Source organism: Rhinolophus sinicus, chromosome 5 (genome assembly GCF_057876585.1).
Source record: "Rhinolophus sinicus isolate RSI-liver-muscle chromosome 5, RSI-T2T, whole genome shotgun sequence".
NCBI lineage: Eukaryota > Metazoa > Chordata > Mammalia > Chiroptera > Rhinolophidae > Rhinolophus > Rhinolophus sinicus.
Genome location: NC_142505.1, coordinates 5,994,074 through 6,011,730, shown reverse-complemented (window position 1 = coordinate 6,011,730; position 17,657 = coordinate 5,994,074). Strand labels below are relative to the sequence as shown.

Genomic DNA, 17,657 nt, shown 5'->3' with positions numbered 1-17,657 from the left:
GACGACCGCAAAGGGCCACGCGGAGACAGGCGTGTTTCTGGAAGCCAGCTTTACTGTGCAAGAGGAAGAGGGTCCCCACATCCGGCCCCCGCCCTTGTCCCTCCTCCCCTGAGGCCTCCTGCCCCAGCTGAGACAGCGCCCTAAGCCTACCCGCTGGGTGCGGCAGGAAGCAGGGAGCGCTTTGCTGGGGAAGATGGGGCAGCAGCTCCACACCGCCTGCTGGGCTCACCACCTGGGAAACTGGGGCTCTTGCAGAAGGCAGGAGGAAATGCTGAGGTTCAGGGGCACATTCTAGCTGGGTTGTAAGGAATGGGCGGCCCGCCTTCCGGAGCTGCAGTCTTCACTTTGCTCTGTCACCTTGGGCTGCCAGGACACAAGCCTTTCCATGCTTCGCCCAGTGCTTGACTTGGCACTCCCTGCAGGCAAGTGGGCCTGTGAGGATGCAGCGCTTGTGGAGGATGTGGAAGTGTGGCTTAGGGACCTGCTAAGGTCCCAGGAGACCCTCACCTGCAGCAATACCACTCATTCTGGCACCGTGAACAGCGCTTTGAGGCCTCCGCACTGCAGTAGGCACAGCGGGGCCGCTCTGGAGCCACTGCCTCTAGCACATCCAGCCTGTAGGTCTCAGCCCACCTGGGAAAAGGGTCAGGGAGGGCTGGTTGCGCCTCATGGGTGGGGGCACAGGAGCACCCCTGCCCACGTCCATGCCTTCTGCATCCCTCCCACACCTCAGCTCAGCAGGCCTCACCTTCGTGCTTGCAGCCGCAGGTCCTGCTCTGAGGGGCTGAATACATGCTGCAGCTGATGCTTGGCAATAGCCTGCCACTTACCTCTGTTCTCTTGCTGTAGGCGCTCCCAAATTTCTGGGATCTGGGGGAAGGAAGTAGAGAGTGGCAGGGAGGAGCTGGCAAAGTGGGCAGTGGTCCTGAGCAAATAACTGCCTAGTACCTACCTGCTCTAACACCAGATCCTTCTTAGGGGGCTGGGGTTCAGCCAGGGCCAGCTGGGCCAGGAATCCCTGTAGGTCTGTCAGGTTGGGCAGCTGGTCCAGCAGTGTGTCTGTGAGGAAGGCCCGAAGCTGAAAGGGTGTCAAGGAGAAGCCAGTGTGAAGTGGTGCTGACCAGAGGGTCAAAGGACAGAGAAGGCCTAGGCTGGGCTGAGGGTTCCTGCAGGGCCCACGTCCCACTAGCAGCTGTGTTACCTGAGGCCCAAGGTCTGGAAACAGGACTGGGGCTGAGCGAGATGGGCAAAGATAAACAGCAGTGATGGGCTGAGACAGTGCTAGGGCTGTGGGGACAGTATGGGAGGCGTTCCCCACCTTGAGTAGCTGTCCCTTGACGAAGCTTGTGAGGCAGTAGCGGGCTCGGGCCTCCGGGCTCAGCAGCAGGTTGTACAGGGCAATCCACACCTGCCCATCCAATTTGCTCAGCTTTTGCTGTTCTGAGGGGGCCACTGTCTGCCAACGGCCACCCTCAAATTGCTGCAGCTTGCCTGGGGGGGGAGAGGAACCAGCATATTGGGTGCAGGCGTTGCATGCTCCTTGAGTGAGTGGTTGTGTGGGTTGGGGAACAGACCACTGCCTGGCACAGGTCTTGACCAGACTGTGATGCTGCTTGCTCCAGAGCATGGTGAAGCCTCAGTAGTGGACACATGGGCCTTGCCTGCTGCAGAGCCCAGGTCGAGGCCCACTCTGGGTATGGCATCCTGGTATCCTCTGTGGGCTAGGGGGCAGAGTTTGTCTGCCTGTGTTCAAACTGCCAACTCCCATCAATCCTGGAGGCTGTCCTGGAAGCAGTGAGCTGGGGCTTAGGCAGGGGGAGGAGGCTCTTACCTCCTTCCCGCCGGCTCCAGGGACTGTGCTCCAGCAGTTCCACCAGGAGGCAGGGCAGGTTGTGGGTGCTGAGCATGTGGCTCAGGGTGCTCAGAGAAAGGCTAGGGGCGAGGGTAGAGAGAGGTGAGCAGAGGCGACAGGCCCAGGCTCCCAGCCCTCCACTGCAGATCCTAGGCCGGGCAGGCCAGCACACCTGTCCACGCAATCTGTGATGTAGCGCAGCACGGAGAGCGCCTTCAGTGTGATCTCAAATTCCATCAGCTCTGCCTGCTTCTGCAGCTCCTGGGGAGCACATGTGCTCGTGGCTGGGGGAGCCTGGGTCTAGCCCTTGCCAATCCCAGGGAACCTCAGCCCACCTGCATGGGGGTGCTGTACTGGGACTCCTCCTTCTCAGGGGGGCCTCCACGGCCACTCCGGGCCACCAACAGAGTCAGTTTGCGGTGGCAGTAGTCCACCAGGTCCAAGACCGTGTCCTCTGCCGACTCACACACCTCCTGGGGGTAGGCAGAGGGGAAACATTCTGTCTCTGATGCCCCCTCCCCACAGATACACCCCTCTTGCTGCCAGGCCCTGGCCTGGGGCAGTAGCCCATGGTGGGCAGGACTGGCGGCTCACCTTGTGGAAGAACACTGTCTCCAGGAGGTTGATGATGGAGGCCTCATGGTGTACCTGGCAGATAAAGAGAACAGGGTCTGAGGATGCTGACGGAGGGACAGGGGCTACCACTCCCCTCTCTAGTCCAGGGCTCTCTGAAGGGGTGGGCGGGGTATGAAGCAGGGGTCCAGCTCACCACCATGTATATGGGGAAAGTGTTCTGGGGCTCGAAGTCCTCCAGCCTGCACAGCACAGGGAACACCTTCTGCTTCCACATCTCCACCGCAATGAGCTCCTCCACCAGCGTTGGGATCTTTGGGGCGGGGTGAAGGACAGGGATGAGGTGGGCCTACCTTGGCCTGGCAACCCTCCCATCCCTGGCTCAGCCCATCCCAGCTCTCCTCAAACTCCCCGGTGCCCTTAGACTCTCCTGCGCTCCATGAGTACCTTCTCACCTTCTCTCCTGCACCTTGACCTTCATTTCCTGCTGCCCCCGACATCTCTGTGGGGGCATCTCCTATGCTCCCTGTGACTGGCCCTTGCCTTCTCTCCATGCTGCCTTGCTCCCCCTGTACATGTGCCCTTATCCGCTGCTACCCCATCCAGGTATCCCTCTGCCCTCCTGCTCATGCCCTCCCTTTTGTCCCTGTCCTCTGGCCTACCAATGTTCTTGTATGCCTTGGCCTCACTCTCACCCAGTGCCCCATTCCTACCTCCTACCCCACCTCCCAGTAGGGGGCTCCACCTTTTCCTTTCAGGGGAACTCTTCTGTCAAGTAATACTTCAGGTCATCTACTGATGCCACCTCCAGCCTCATGTTCCAACCAAGCGAATCCCAGTTTCTAACTCCCTCTGTCTCATATTGGGAAGGCTGCCTCCTTCCATGCCAAAGTTCCACCCGCCCTTCAGTGGGGTCCCCTCCAGCCTGATAGTCCATTCAGGAATGTCTTTAGAACTTGGTCCCTTCCCCTGCAGCCTACGCTATTCTAGGGTCCATGAGTATCTCCCTCGTCAGCCATGCTCTGCACCCGGCCTGGCTTGCCAGGGGTGCAAAATCTAAGGTGTAACACACTCTTCCTCCTTCTTTGGGGAGGACAGGTGTACCAGCTAGAGGGAAGAGCAGGCACCCAGGATATTCCTGAGGGGTAGAGTGGTAGGGTGCGGGGAAGGCAGGAACCCTGCCAGTGACCCCAGCCTACCTTCCTGTGTGTGACCAGCAGCTCCTGGATGGGCTCGCCCTGGCTGGCGGTGGCATCCAGGATGGCCTGCATGTTCAGCTTCTCCAGGTTCTCATGCTGCTGGTTCCACCTGCCCCAGAGGAGTGTGTGCATACATTTAGGTGGACATGTGTACAGTATTGAATGGGGTGGGGGCTGGGTTCCATTGAAGCTTAACCTGGTCCTGAGACCCCAGAGGTGGCTCAGTGCCATATACATCAATTTCAGATAGCTTTACCTCCCCACCTGCGGGCCCCTCCACACTGGGCAACCCCTGGCCCCACTGTCAGGACTCCCCCACTCCAGGACTGACTGCCTGACTCCGCTCGACCCTCGATCCAGCTGCCTCACCCTCCGGAGCCTATGTCGCGCAGCGGGAAGCTGCGCAGTCCCCGCACCACCACATCAGCCTCTCCCGGCAGCAGCAGCTCCACGTCACCCATGTCGGGGCCGGGGACAGAGAGCGGAAAGGCGGGCTTCGGCTGACTCCGGGCAGCGGCCGGCGCTGAGAGGTGGGGGTGCCGACACGCTCGAGGACAACGGCGTTACGCGGGGCGAAAGTCTGGGACCCGAGTGTTGCAGAGCGGTTGGGACGCGTGAGTACTCGCCGCCATGGAAACGGCTAGCTCGGCGCTTGCGCAATATCGTTTGAGTCCGCCCCTGCCCGCCGCCGGATCGGCGCTACCCGGTTCGCCCCGCGAGGGTAGCAACTCTTTTCCGACTCCTGGAGCTTCGTCCCTCACAACCAGCTGCGGCTCACCGGTCTCCCGAGTGCGAGACTCCTGGCGCCTAGGCTCTCTCTTTGGACGGAGGCCGAATCGCCCCGCCCTCCACCAACTCTTCCAGCAGCCGTTCTTCCCCGGCCCACCACTGCTCCTCTGCGGGGCTTCCTCGCTCCAGATCCGCCTGTTGGCTGGACCCCCGAAATACTGCCAATGGCCCACAACTTCTCTCCATCCTAGTCTAGGCTGCCATCACCTCGCAGGAGGTCACTGCTGAGCCCTTTTACTAGACCCACTTCCACTCCTGAGCAGCAAAGAATCTTTTAAAGGTGTACATTGAGACATTATCCCTTCGCATGAGGGTGGCTCTCTGGCTGCCTCTCTGGCCCTCAAAATTCTCCGTCCAGAGCAGCCTGCTAGCAGCTCTGCACTATCGGCTCTTGCTCCTTCTCCTATCTCTGAACTTTGTTTCTTGCCCCTCTCCCCCTTGCTTCCAATGTTTCTGCCCCACGGGCCTCCCTTGGGTTCCTCATACATCCCAAAGTGGGTTTTGCTTCAGGGCTTCTGCATCTATTCCCTATGCCTGGAATACTCTTCCTCTTTCAGGGCTCAGTTTAAGTCACCTCAACGAGGCCTTCCTTGCCCATCTAATCTAGAGCAACCCTAGCTCCCACCCCAATTCTCATCACAGCCTCCAGATTCAGATTTTAATTGTTCATTGCCAGCCCTGCCCACCAGATGGCGCACCAGGGCGCCAGGACCATGGCTATTCCATTCATTGCTGGTTCTCTGGTGGCCGGCTGAGGTGGTACTCAATAAAGGTAGACTGAAATAGATGACTTTATTTACAGAAGTGAGGGTCAACCTTGAGACAGAATGGCCTAGTCTGCTGGTCTAGCCCTCATGCACCAGGCAGTGCTTAGCGGGAGAGTAGATGCAGTCGTGTCTGGGTCCAGCCCCCACTAGCTTCACTTCCAGCAGATGATGATGTTGGGGTCATTTTCCAGCCGTTCATCCAGCTCACGGTAGCTCATGCCTGGGTGGGATGGTGGAAGTGAGCTCAACACCCTTGGCTTGGCCACCCCGCCTTAACCCCATCTCAACTATCCTGTCTGCCTCTACCTGTCTTGCAGCAGATCTCATCATAGCTATGGCAGCCTGTGTAAAGGCGGGCAGGGTGGCTCCGCTCCTCCCGAGATACCCGCACAGGGTACTTCTGTAGTCTCCGGATGAGGTTCTTCATGAGCCCAAACTGGATCAGCTTCCTGGGGTGCAGGTCGAGGGAGAGACAGGTGATGCCCTGGCCAGGCCTCCTCCCAGCCAGACCAACCCTTTCCTGCAACCTCCCCTCCAATTTTATCTCGGTGACCAGACTGGCCTCCAAAGCCATCACCTCGAGGAAGCCTGCCTGGAACTAGCAGTGACACATGATTCTGCTCACTGGAAATCTCCTGCTTCCTCTCTAACCCAGGACTTCGGAGAGACAGGGGAGTATATCTGCCCTCAGGCAAACCCATGCACCCCTTCTGACCGTTCATCAACACGCTGCAGCTGCTGGGGGTGGCGGCCAATGAGGTCTCTCACAGTAGTGCCAGGACTCAGGCTGCAGTACAGCTGGAACACATCCCGGAGACTGGCCCTCTTGTGCCCTGTGGGCACCAGGGGTCAGCTCTTCAGGTGGCCCTGCCCTCCCTGAGATGGCCTCCCCCAGAGCCCACTACTACCTTGTTTGGTCACGTAGGATAGACATGCTTCCTGCAGGGACTTGTCATCTACCAGGTCCTGGACTTTGGGTGTCGGGCAGTACACATTGGAGTACTGGAGGGCAGCAGGAGAGGCACAGGGGCCTGAGTGAGGGCTTGGAAGTCTGAATAGCTCGTCTGGCCCAGCCATGTGATCCAGTCTCCACATAACCACACCCCAGACTCACCTACCTGGAGGATGGACACGAGTGTCACAACACCGTAGTACCTGGGGGAGATAGTTGTGCTCAGCCATGTCTTCCCAGACCCCATACTCAGGGCCCTTGGGCTCCTCCCTGGCTGGCGACCCTGTCCTGGGTTTCACTGTCGCCCCACTCACAGCAGGTTCTGGATGGCAATGCGCACCAGGTTGAGCTCCACGTCTGCCTCAGCTGAGATCTTCTGGACGTGGCGGAAACCATCAATGTAGGGCAAGATCTGGGCAGGACAGGGCAGGGTCAGGAGGGGTGGGGTGAGCCAGGGCTGTTGCCAGCCCCAGGTGATGAGACCCAGGGAGAGCTAGCACACCTGTTGTGTGGTGAGGTCCCACTGTGCGTTGAAGAAATCCTCCTTGTCCTTGGTAAAGACAGGCACATCATACTCCTGGGCCACAGGAGGATCAGGCCGCTGCTCAATGACCTTCAAGTGGATGGTGTTGGACTCATCTGCAGGGGGCCCACCCATATTCTCAGTGCCATTTCTTCCAAGAGGCCCTCGATTTCCATCCAGTCCTCCCAGCAACCCCTGGGGCAGGCAGGTAGATGTGGGTAGGTCCAATCTTCCCCTTTATGGAGTGAGAGACTGAGGTCCAGTGAGGGGAAGAAGAAACATGCCGAAAGAGCAGAGCTGGGTAGCTCTGCTAGCCCCTCCCCCGGCCCCATCCCTGTCATACACTGGACACCATCAGCTCAGCTCATGGGTATTTCCTGGTCACAAATTTGTTCATGAGTCTTGTCCTTGGCTGGGCTCACCTTCCCCTGTCACTTTCCCATCCCTCCTCAACCCCTCCACTGTCCTTGCAGAGACTGGGCCATACCAATGGGCAGAGTGCACCGGCCTGACGCATTTAGCTCCTCCAGCAAGATGGTCATGATGGGTACCAACTTCTGCTTGCTCTCCTCCGTGGACACGAAGCTGCTCTCTAGCTGGATGGAGCATGGACAGTATGGTGTGCCCCCCTCCAGGACTGGAATTCTGCCCTGGCAGATTCCTAGGTCTGGAGGGCTTTGGAGATATGTGACCACTTTCCCCATCCACCCAAGCCCATCGTGTTGCAAACCTCCAGTGTGGTCAGATAGCCAGCCAGCTTTTTGACGATGGGCTCGAGGGCACAGGTTTTGGCCTGGGCGTCACACACGAAGCCCAGGTTGAAGAGCAGGGCATTGCGGCTGTATTTCTTGTGCTCAATGCACACAGGGCAGCCGATCAGTTTCTTCTCCATGGCTGTGCTGGATAGGAAGATAGGTGGGAACAGGGTCAGGCTCCTCTCACCCCTAAGCCTGTCCACTCCTCCCAGGAACTCCCCCAGCTAGGGCCTCACACGGTGATGAGCTTGTTCTGCAGCTCTGGCTTGGTGATGATGTACACCTGGACCGTGTCAAAGAGCTCCCGAGAGATGAAGTCCTCAGGAACCTGGGGAAGGGAGTGCAAGAGGCTTCTTAGTGGACGTTGGGACTAAGCTCAGTAAAAGTAAAAGCCCCAAGCCTAAGCCTTCTTCTCCAGCATTTTTCCTCTCTCCCATCCACCCAGGCCTACCATTCCTTTGTGTTTCCAAACACACGCTATGTTCTCATTTGCCTCCTGGCTTTTGCATATGCTGTTCCCTCTACCTGGTACACTCTCTCCTCCCACATTTAAATTCCTATGCATCCAGGGATAGTAGTGGATCACCCACTCCCACTTCTCGTGGGACCTGACACCTCGCCTGGGTTCCCACAGCCCGATTTCCCACAATCATTGCCTATGTGATGTTTGCCCCGCCACACTGGGAGCCTGGGACTTCGGTCTGAGTACCCTCACGATTCACGATTCTCCGCGAATGAAGGAGTGGCAGGCCTGCGTGCAGCGCGGGGGTGGGGATCCACTACTTCCAGGCAAGCGGGCTGAGCTCCGGAGAGCTTCCCTATCCCCCCCCTCCCCGCCCCCAGCCCCGAGAGCCCAGATGACACCTGATATGTGATCTTGGGTCCCAGCGTGGGATGGAACTCGCTGAAGAATATGCATTCGATGCGGCAGCCGCTGCCCATGGCGCTAGCGGGACCCGGGGCCATAGCTCCTGGTGCCCCTACCCCTGGGAAAACCTTTCAGAAAGAGCTCGGAGGCCTCGGCTGCCGGTCGACCACGCCTGCGCAATCACACAACCATGAAGCCGTCTGCTCAACAGCGCCTGCGCAGCACGACTCATTGGTGTGGCTGCGGAGGGGGCTCGTCCCAGGAAGTCCCGGGTGGGTAGACTGCACACCCGGAAGTGAAGCGGTTCCGCAACGGAGCGGCGGCGCGCACTGCAGGGCCTCGGGTATCCCGCTTTCTCAGGAGGAAACCACTGTGTCGGGTCGGCGCTGCGGGTGAGGCAGGCGAATCCCTAGCGTGTAGGGGCAGCATGCCAGCGGCACGTGAGAAGGCTGCGCGCGAAGTGATTCAGGCTGCGATTTGGTCGCAGCTGGAAACTACCGTTCCCGAAGTGCTTCCTGCCCTCCCAGCTGGCGCTCCCGCCCGGCGACGGCGTGGTGCACGCTGGGATTTGTAGTCTATTACACAGCTTTGCGCATCCTACCTGGAAGGTGGGCCAGTGATCAGTGCCAGTTCAGATGTAGGTACACGCTGACAGGCCTCCGGTCCTCGACTATTCCTGGTGCCTGTCTTGGTACTGTCCCTTCCTACCTAAGCTTCTTGGAAGAGCGTGGCATTCCTGCCCTGCAACCCTTGCTCCAGTGAGAGGAGTGGACTGCGGGCATCTGAGACCCTTGCTCACTCTACTATGCTTGCAGGCTGCAGCCACCGGCCTGGTTGACCATGGCCCTTTCTGTGGAGACCGAGTCGCATATCTACCGAGCTCTGCGCACTGCTTCTGGGGCTGCCGCCCACCTTGTGGCCCTGGGTTTCACCATCTTTGTGGCTGTGCTTGCCAGGCCTGGCTCCAGTAAGTATAATTCATAGTTAACTTCTAGGAAGGAAAGTGCCACTTTTCCTGGGGAGTAGGGGCAATAGGAAGTCGTGGGCCTGACTCGTGGGAAAGGCCTGGCTGGCTGAGGGGCATGCTATGCTGGAGGGATAAGTGGGGTGGAGTAGATGAATGTAGGGGCTCTGCCACCTTGGCAAACCACCAAAGTACCTGGTGTTTCTTTCCTTATTTTGATGCTCCACTTTTCTGGGCAATGGACTGCTCATTTTCTTCAGCCTGTAGGTATTGGTATGGCTGGGCTCTCCTTGCCTCCGCCTCACAAGGCCTCCTTTTCTCATTCCAGGTCTGTTCTCCTGGCACCCCCTGCTTATGTCTCTGGCTGTAAGTAGTGGGCCTGGCCAGCTCTCAGGGTGGGAGGGAGCATAAGTATGGCTGGTGGCCCTGGCAGCCTCTGAATCCTTCTGGTCACTTAATATCTGTTTGGAGGGATGGGATGGGGGATTGGAGGAGTTGAATGCTTCAATTCCTGCCCATGGTTTATATCCCAGACTTGAACCAGAGTATTCAGACCCAGGGCAAATGGGTAGGGTTTGTTAAGCACAAAATGGGGCTTCACCTACCTCTAGGCAGGAAGCATAGAAAATGCATTTGGGTGTACCTGTGTACCTTTTTACCTTAACTTATAGTGATGCCTCTAATTTTCCCTGACACAGTGCACCCGCTTGGCCAGCTCTGCCAAGAAACTGTATCCAACCCCGTTTGGGGAAACAAAACTTATGAATCATTTATCAGTGCCACATCTCAAACCTTGGGTTTACTGGGTAACGGCAGAGATGACATTTCAGAACAGCACCTAGGAAGAAACACAGAGGGGTACCTCTTGCTGGTTACTTGGGATGGATGTGCTGTCCCAGATGGAGTTCTCCAGTCCTGCCACACCAAATGGGTACTTTTGTCAGTGGGGAGAGAATGGAAGGAAATCTGCCCCGATTGACGGGTGTCTAAATCCCTCTTCCCTTTTGCTGGGCAGCGCTCTCACTAGTTTCCCATCCCTGTCTCCCCAGTTCTCTTTCCTGATGACTGAAGCACTGCTGGTGTTCTCTCCTGAGAGTTCGCTGCTGCGCTCCCTCTCGCGGAAAGGCCGAGCACGCTGCCACTGGGTACTGCAGCTGCTGGCTCTGCTGTGCGCGCTGCTGGGCCTGGGCCTTGTCGTCCTCCACAAGGAACAGCTTGGCAAAGCCCACCTGGCCACGTGGCATGGACGCGCAGGGCTGCTAGCTGTGTTGTGGGCGGGGCTGCAGTGCTCAGGTGGGGTTGGGCTGCTCTACCCCAAACTGCTGCCCCGATGGCCCCTGGCTAAGCTCAAGCTGTACCATGCCACTTCAGGGCTAGTGGGCTACCTTCTGGGTAGTGCCAGCCTCTTGTTGGGCATGTGCTCACTCTGGTTCACTGCCACAGTCACTGGTGGGGTCTGGTACCTGGCTGTGCTATGCCCTGTCATTACCAGCTTGGTCATCATGAACCAGGTGAGCAACGCCTACCTTTACCGCAAAAGGATTCAGCCGTGAGCTCTTCTCAGCCTAGAAGCCTGGATTTGTCCTTCAGAGTAGGAGCGGGGGCTGGGAACTCCTGGACTCTCTCAGCTGACTAGGTCGCAGGGACCTCAGGCACTGGGGCGCTCACGAGTAGGAGTCCTGTGTGTGACATTTGTGCTTGCTCCTCGCACTGGAATGCCTTCTTTCCCTCTCTACCATCCCAGAGGAGCTTATGGATCATGTGGCTTGGTGAAGTCGGGGTGGCAAGACTGCCTCCCCAGCAACTCCACTCATACTTGTACTGGTATGTCCAGAAATTATTGGAGAAAAAAGTGAAATAAACAAAATGAATGAAAAGACTGGATGGGGGGAATTATAGCCCAAAGTTGGGGATAGTTCTCATTAGTGCCGTTAGCATGAAAAAAATGGGCTGCTGGGCAAGATGGGGACCCGTCCCTGGCTGCTCACTGAGGTGCTGAAGCTCTACCCGCACACAAGTCTCCATGGCTGTGGAGTGTCCCATGCCACCCAGGCCCTAGGGCTGTGGCTGTGAATGGTACATCTGTGTGTCCTTTTGGTCTCCCAGCTGCCCACTGGGCTGGAGTCTCCAGCTGTGGTGGTTAGATCTGGACAATGACAGGATGGGAGCTGGCGATGGGCTGTCTCTATAGGTGTCAAGCACTGAGTACTCTCTTGGAGGTGAGTTGTGGATGAGAACAATTCCTTATGATAGAGAGGTCTTCAATCGTTAGATTCCCTGGGCAGGGCCTCCCTGCCTGGGGATAGGAGGGAGAGAGAAAATGAGTAAGGGTGTGAGGTGACCGCTCTGGGAAGATTGCTTGACAGTGAGCATGTGTGGTGGGGGGAGGTAGAGTGCGGGCAATGGGCTTCTTACCCAGCGGGATCTGCCATGGGGACTGAGTCCTTTGAACCTCAAGTCCTATCTGACTTTGCAGTTGAGCACGAGGGGACTGCACAAGGTGGTCTGACAGAGCCCAGGAATCATATCTCAAAGAACCGCTTTATTGATACTGCACGGCTGGGCTCGACTGCCCACTCAAGTGGTCCTGTAGAAAATATCTGGGAGCTGTGGCTGCTCAGCCATGGCCACAGCAGAGGGAACCAGAAATCTTGACATGAACATAGTCCTTCTGGGGATGGGCGGGGATGTGCAGTCCTGCACTGGCTGGACCCCCAGAACGTTTTTGGCAAATCCTTGCCTTGGCTCAGGGCTCTCGGCAACCAGTATCAGGCGTGAGGGTTGGCCCAGGCGCTGTGGCACCAGTGTCTGCAGCCACTTGCTTGGGCTGCTGGCTGAGGTACAGTCTTACCCCAGATGGCCTGGGCTGGCTGATGCTTCGAGGCCCCATGCCCGACTTAGTGGTTGTCTGGAGTTGGAACCAGGCAGCAAGAGTCCTGGGTAGTGTTGGCGAGAAAGAGCAGGAGGCTGTGGAAAGCCCCAGCAGGCCATCTTCCCTCTCCTCAGAGTCGTGTCCTGGAGTAGCTGAGGGGGTCGAGGGGAACTTGGGCGAGGAGGTGCTACACTCACGGTGGTCTGGGGTTACAGCTTCGGGGAAGCTGCCTCGAAAGTGATCAGGCTGGATTCTGGGGCAGCCCCCTTCCCTGGGAGTATGGGGGCCTTGTCTGAGGGCAGGGAGCTGTCCACTTTGGCCCCAGCCTCCTCTTCATCGTCGTCCATTGTTGGCCAGACGGACTGGTCCTCCACTCTCTTCAGTCGCTCATTGAGGGCCTTTAGGGCCAATTGCCTGGGGCCAGAGGAAAGATGAGAGGTCACTCTGGGTTTGGACTCTTCTCCCCTGAAGCTGAATCCCCTTACCACTCAGATTCCTCTCTCAAAATCATTCAGAATCCTGTGTGTTCCCCTTCCCCATGCAGGGCTCAGGGCTCCTCAGGGATTGGATCAGGACCCACTCTGCCATCAGAACGAGGATCCAAAGGCTGTAGAACCTTCTCTCCACAGGTGGGGCACCGCCAGGCTGAGAAAGCCAGCTGGGTGTCTGCCCCACTGCCCACAGGCCAGCCCCAGGAAGGGTTCTGAGGGTGGTGAATACAGGTGGGTAGAGCTGGTACCCCTGGGTAGATGGGTAGAAGTGCAAATCCCTGGACAGACGAGTTTGCCTGGGCACTGGCATCACTGGAGAGGGTGATTACTTCTCTGCCCTCATCAGAGGTGTTATGAACCTCCTGGCAGGGGTCTGTGGGGGAAGGGTGGGACTCAAGCACCTGACTTGGCTCTTAGCCTGGGAAGCAGGACCAACTTGGGTCAGTTCACCCCTCTGAACCGATTCTAATATTCTTCCTAGAAGAAGCCCCAAAGTCACTAGTTTCTGTGTTAGAGTAGGGACACACCGAGTCCTTGCAGGAAGAGAGGAAGGACAAACAGCACAGGCCAGAGCACAGGTTTTGGGCAGACCTTTGGAGACCCCACTCTGGGTGGTGGTGGGAAAGTTCACTACAAGAAGGTACATACGTGCACTCGGTACCACAGGGCTTGACAGTGGACCCCTGATGCCTCACCTCTGTGCCACCAGCATGAGGGACAGCCTGTCTCGCCTTCCAAGTTCCAGCAGAGAACCAAAATCTTTACCATGCCAGGGAACACGGCAGGAGAGGCAATAATGACGGGCACAGAAAGCCCAGCAGACTTCTACTCTGTCCTCCAACCTGGCACATGGCAGGTTGGCACAGACAGGACAGTCTTGCTCTGCTGCTACCCACGCTCCCACCCTGGAGACTGCATTGTCAGTTCTGTCAAAGGCCTGCCAATGGAGAGAGGCAGTGGCTTCCTCACAGGGTCAAAGATAGGAAACCCTGTGTCTCACTAGTAGCCCTTTAGGTCTGAGAGTAGCCAGCTGTCAAAGTGGTTGGAGGAGTAACCCTCATCCCCAAGTAAGCTCACAACCGCAAGGCTATGCCAAGAACCCATCTCCTGACACCCCCCGACCTGCCTCCACCTGTTCATTTTCTTGGGCCTGAGCAGAGGTATTCTGAATGTCCAGCCGACCCTAGCAATCCAAGACCTCTCAGTGGAGGAGGGGCTGCCACTGTGGCTTGGTCCCCCCTGAATAGCTCTGAGGACAGCTCAGTTTCTACCAGGCCCAGCCCTTCTGGCTCCATCTCCTCCACTGCGTAAGGTTAAGACAGACCTCAATCTTTAGGATTCATCAGCCACAGAAACACAAACCGCAGGGCCCACACTTATGCCCGGTAGCACCTGCCACCTTGGACCTTGATCTGTGGAATCTGTGGTTCCCCTGCTGGAAACTCTTTTAAGAAAGGGATGCGTCCCACACTCAACTCCACAGCCCCAGTGGATAGTAAGCACAGCACTCACTCTTCAGCTGAATTCATAAAGCTTCCGAGACCCATTTCACAGGTGAGCAAAAGCAGGAGCCTTTGACAAATGCAAAGTAGGAACAGCCTGCTCCAGATTTCACTACTTAAGTAATTGCCTCAAAAAACACCCCCAGGAATAATGTTGGAAACAGAGCTGTGACCACTCTAGAGAGGCCACAGACCTGGGAGAGACAAAGAGATGGACTAAAAACCTGCCCTGGCCAAGGTGCACTGAGCAACTCAGCTGGGCCTCCTGATGGTGCAGGTGGCTTGGTTTACACATAATGAAAAGGTTGTCGCCACTCCCTGGGGTCACGTGGCCTGTCCCCTGGGTTTGGTAACACATGCCTGCGGGAGTAATACTCCAAGCTTCCCCCTCAATAAGTGGCAGAGAAGCACAGTATCTGAATTAAGACCCAGGAAGAGAACATGGTTTAGCAACTGGAAATTGGGGTGGCCTGGAGTGCCTCTTAAGGATCCCAGGTCTCCTCTAGGACCAGCAGGTTGTTTCCGGCTCCCATGGCACCAGTGTCTAGGATTCCAAGACTGAGACAGGCCAGGGCTCTCCATTAGGGCCCTCACACAGCACCCAAGGAAACTGCATTTCTTGAGACTTGTTAAGCGGCCACGGTGCTGAGAAAGGCAACATTCCCTAATGTTGGAAAGCACCTACTGGAGCCTAGACATCTACATGCTGAGTTCCTCAAGGCCGCAAACAGGATCTGATCTCTTTCTGAGTCTGCCCCAATGTGACCCAATGTGCCAGCCTAGATACAGGAAGCACCTTGACAGAGAGAATGCGACTTAACTATTCTCCTAGCTCGACAAGGTTTCAGAAGATGCCACAGTACCTTCTCCGCTCTGCGTCTTGAGGGTCTGTGCCCGGGAGGCTGATGGTGATGGAGGACGGGGCCCCCACGTCATAGCGCTTCACTGTCTTCTGGCATATCTTTACCTTCACCAGGAGGCTGTGCACCAAGTTTGCCAACAGCCCCACCACAGGCTGCATGATCTCAGGGAAGAAGGTGGCGAAAGCAAAGTGGTCGGCCATGTCCCCTCGGCCTCGGCTATGGCGCTGGTAGAAGCGAAGATACACCCAACTGGAGAGCAGCCCGAAGCCGTAGGAGGCCAGCGCTGGGCTCTGGAGCAGTGTGGCCAGCCGCAGCAGCAGCAGCAGCCCCAGCAGCAGCATGGGCACCACGCTGATGCGCACCTGGGGCACTCGCAGGACCACACAGTCCCCCATGGTTTGCTTGAGTGCCACCAGGACACCACCGAGGAAGCCCAGGGCGCCGTGGATGCGGACTGTGAAAAGGTAGACCAAGTTGAAGGAAGCCATGTACGTGAGGAGGTAGGCGAAGGCCCCCAGCAGACCCACAGACACGTTCACCACTGAGAAGAAGATGAGCAGCTCCAAGGCCCCCCACAGGGGCTCTAGCAGACGTCCAGCCACCACCACGGTGGCCAGGCTGATGGCCACATCCCACACGTGCTGTTCCATCAGCCCATGGGTGGCCAGGGTCCAGATCCAGAAGTTGGGAGGAAAGAGATAGCCTGGGGTGACCGCCAGGCAGCCCGTGTCCACGGCAAAGGACAGCAGGTAGAGGAAGAGGACCGCCGCGCACAGGGCCTTCACCACCACGCTGGCGCTGGCCAGGATGGCCCCCAAGTGCTGACGGGCGCCCGGTAGGGCGCGCTGCATCTTCCCAACCGGCGTCGGTCTGAGGGAGGGGTTTAGTGGGCTAGGGGCCTCCCCGGGGCCTCGTCCCAGTTCGGCCCCGACGGGAGGCCCGGGCTCGACCTAATCACTACCTATGGCCCCAGTGAAGGCTCCACTTCTGGTCGGGTCGGCTCCGGTCCCAAAGGGCCGAGCCGGTCCTGGTTGCAGGGCCGGGGCCTAGGCCCCTCGCCGGGACCTGAGGGAAGGCCCTGGGCGGTTTCGGCACGCCTGCCTGCCTGCCCGCCCTGTGGGCCCCGCGCCAGGTACTTGGGCTGGTGTTCAAATCAGGGCTGGGCCTACTCCATCCACTCCAGGGTCCTATGGTCCGCGCGAGATTGGAGCCTAGTGCTGGGCCCGAGAGAAGTGTGGACAGCTACGGCTCGGCCTAGGTCTTGGCTTCGACCGTACCTCCTCCCTCTTCAAGGCGCCGACAAACAGGGGTGCTGCGCTTGCGCGCCCCGAGCGGCGGTGGGATGTCCTCTTGGCGTAGGTCTTCCGGCTTCGTGGCATGCTGGGACACCGAGTCCGTGGCCGAAGCTGGAGACAAGCGGAAATCAGACTTCTGGATAGAACTACAAGTCCCAGGAGGCTGTGCGCCCGGCCGTTCCCGCAGGTAGTGAGAGGAGGATGTGCGTGGGAGCTGTAGTTCTCAGGACCGTTTCCGCTGGTTCTCGGGAGGTGGGAGTGGGTGAAGGAGCATCACTAATCTTGGGAAAGCGGCGGGTACCGGCGGCATCACAACTGCAGGCCACACACTTGCTGAATTCCCCTGAAAGAGTGCCTCTTTATGCATGTACATCTGAGTGGGTGTGTCATTGTGGGCAGGTGTGTGGGTAAGAACGTGCACATGCCTAACTCAGGTTGTGTGGGATGTATGGGGCTCGACCCAGGTTGGCATTCTTGCTCTGCCATTTGGTGGCTGCGTAACATTGCCCAACTTCCTGGACTTTGTTGAAACTCAGTTTTATGGACCGAAAAATGGAGGTGATGGCAGGACCCACTGTGAGGGTCCAAGGGGGACCAGAGTGTAAAATGCCAGTTCACTCTGGCTGCTCAGTGAGTGTGCTGCCCACACTACAAGTAAGGTGGAGTTGTGACTCATACTCAGGTCTCCTTTCCACAAAGGAGCGAGGCTGGGCAGCTCTCAGTGACTCACCTCCCCACCACAAACTTCTGATTGCTGAGCCAGAGGAAGAGAGGTCTCCTCACAAACTTGGAAAAGACTGGCTCTGGGTCCCCACTTCACTGCGGCGGTGGCTTCCGGCAGGTTGTGTGCTGTGCAAACTGATTTTTTGTATCTCGAGTTACTTTTTTAAAATGTGCATATTTGACAAACTACATTTATAAAGTGCAGAATCCTTCCTTTCAGCCACTGATCTCAGTACAACTGCCAACGTGTGCTTAACCTTCCAGATTATAAAGCGTGTTGACACCCTTTCATCTTTGTATGGGGTCTGGGTTCCCACTGGATGCCACCCCAGGGTAGGGTTACCAGATTTAGCAAACAAAATACAGGGTGCTCAAATTTGAATTTCAGATAAGCAATGAATAATTTTTTAGTATAAGCATATCCCTAATTTTTTTTAGTACAGTTATGTCTCATGCAGTATTGGGAACATACTAAAAAATATTCATTATCCGAAATTCAGATTTGATTGGATGTTCTGTATTTTATCTGGCAGCCCTACCCCCTGGACCTCTGGGGCCATTGGGGACATGGGGGCTCTCTCAGGGGTTGCTAGTTAGGCATTGCTCTGTGGCCAGCGCCTGCAGAGGAGTGAGGAAAGTTGCCTTTCGTTATTGAGGCCTGGAATGCCC

General features: G+C 57.3%; 4 protein-coding genes across 7 annotated transcripts; 1 reads left to right on the top strand and 3 right to left on the bottom strand.

Annotated features, from left to right (window-relative positions):
• Positions 1–32: 32 nt before the first annotated feature.
• On the bottom strand, positions 33–4,256 carry ZMYND10 (zinc finger MYND-type containing 10). Its single transcript, XM_019723764.3, has 12 exons — positions 3,994–4,256; positions 3,625–3,733; positions 2,622–2,738; positions 2,447–2,500; positions 2,188–2,325; positions 2,025–2,113; positions 1,832–1,932; positions 1,319–1,491; positions 953–1,078; positions 749–870; positions 508–633; positions 33–416 (listed from the first exon to the last, which is right to left on the bottom strand). Exons 1-12 carry the CDS (start codon positions 4,083–4,085, stop codon positions 341–343), a joined length of 1,323 nt encoding a protein of 440 aa, XP_019579323.3. The 5' UTR covers positions 4,086–4,256; the 3' UTR covers positions 33–340.
• Positions 4,257–5,186: 930 nt separating this feature from the next.
• NPRL2 (NPR2 like, GATOR1 complex subunit) lies at positions 5,187–8,483 on the bottom strand. Of its 2 annotated transcripts, none has more exons than XM_074312289.2 (11): positions 8,275–8,483; positions 7,647–7,738; positions 7,386–7,554; positions 7,143–7,251; positions 6,635–6,771; positions 6,447–6,544; positions 6,295–6,335; positions 6,089–6,211; positions 5,896–6,013; positions 5,487–5,629; positions 5,187–5,400 (listed from the first exon to the last, which is right to left on the bottom strand). In XM_074312289.2, exons 1-11 carry the CDS (start codon positions 8,374–8,376, stop codon positions 5,333–5,335), a joined length of 1,200 nt encoding a protein of 399 aa, XP_074168390.1. In that variant the 5' UTR covers positions 8,377–8,483; the 3' UTR covers positions 5,187–5,332. The 2 variants fall into 2 exon arrangements, with proteins under 2 accessions (XP_074168390.1, XP_019579324.1); XM_019723765.3 differs by having other exon boundaries at positions 6,089–6,182; positions 6,299–6,335; positions 8,275–8,482.
• A 56-nt stretch (positions 8,484–8,539) lies between these two features.
• Positions 8,540–11,126, top strand: CYB561D2 (cytochrome b561 family member D2). Of its 3 annotated transcripts, none has more exons than XM_074312297.2 (4): positions 8,540–8,670; positions 9,094–9,245; positions 9,571–9,608; positions 10,292–11,126. In XM_074312297.2, the coding sequence occupies exons 2-4, from the start codon at positions 9,119–9,121 to the stop codon at positions 10,793–10,795; spliced, it is 669 nt and encodes a 222-aa protein (XP_074168398.1). In that variant the 5' UTR covers positions 8,540–8,670; positions 9,094–9,118; the 3' UTR covers positions 10,796–11,126. The 3 variants fall into 3 exon arrangements, with proteins under 3 accessions (XP_074168398.1, XP_019579329.1, XP_019579331.1); XM_019723770.3 differs by having other exon boundaries at positions 8,578–8,915; XM_019723772.3 differs by lacking the exon at positions 8,540–8,670 and adding an exon at positions 8,756–8,886 and having other exon boundaries at positions 10,292–10,936.
• Positions 11,127–11,764: 638 nt separating this feature from the next.
• Positions 11,765–16,274, bottom strand: TMEM115 (transmembrane protein 115). The gene is made up of 2 exons (XM_019723766.3): positions 14,971–16,274; positions 11,765–12,528 (listed from the first exon to the last, which is right to left on the bottom strand). The coding sequence occupies exons 1-2, from the start codon at positions 15,819–15,821 to the stop codon at positions 12,324–12,326; spliced, it is 1,056 nt and encodes a 351-aa protein (XP_019579325.1). The 5' UTR covers positions 15,822–16,274; the 3' UTR covers positions 11,765–12,323.
• Positions 16,275–17,657: the final 1,383 nt, after the last annotated feature.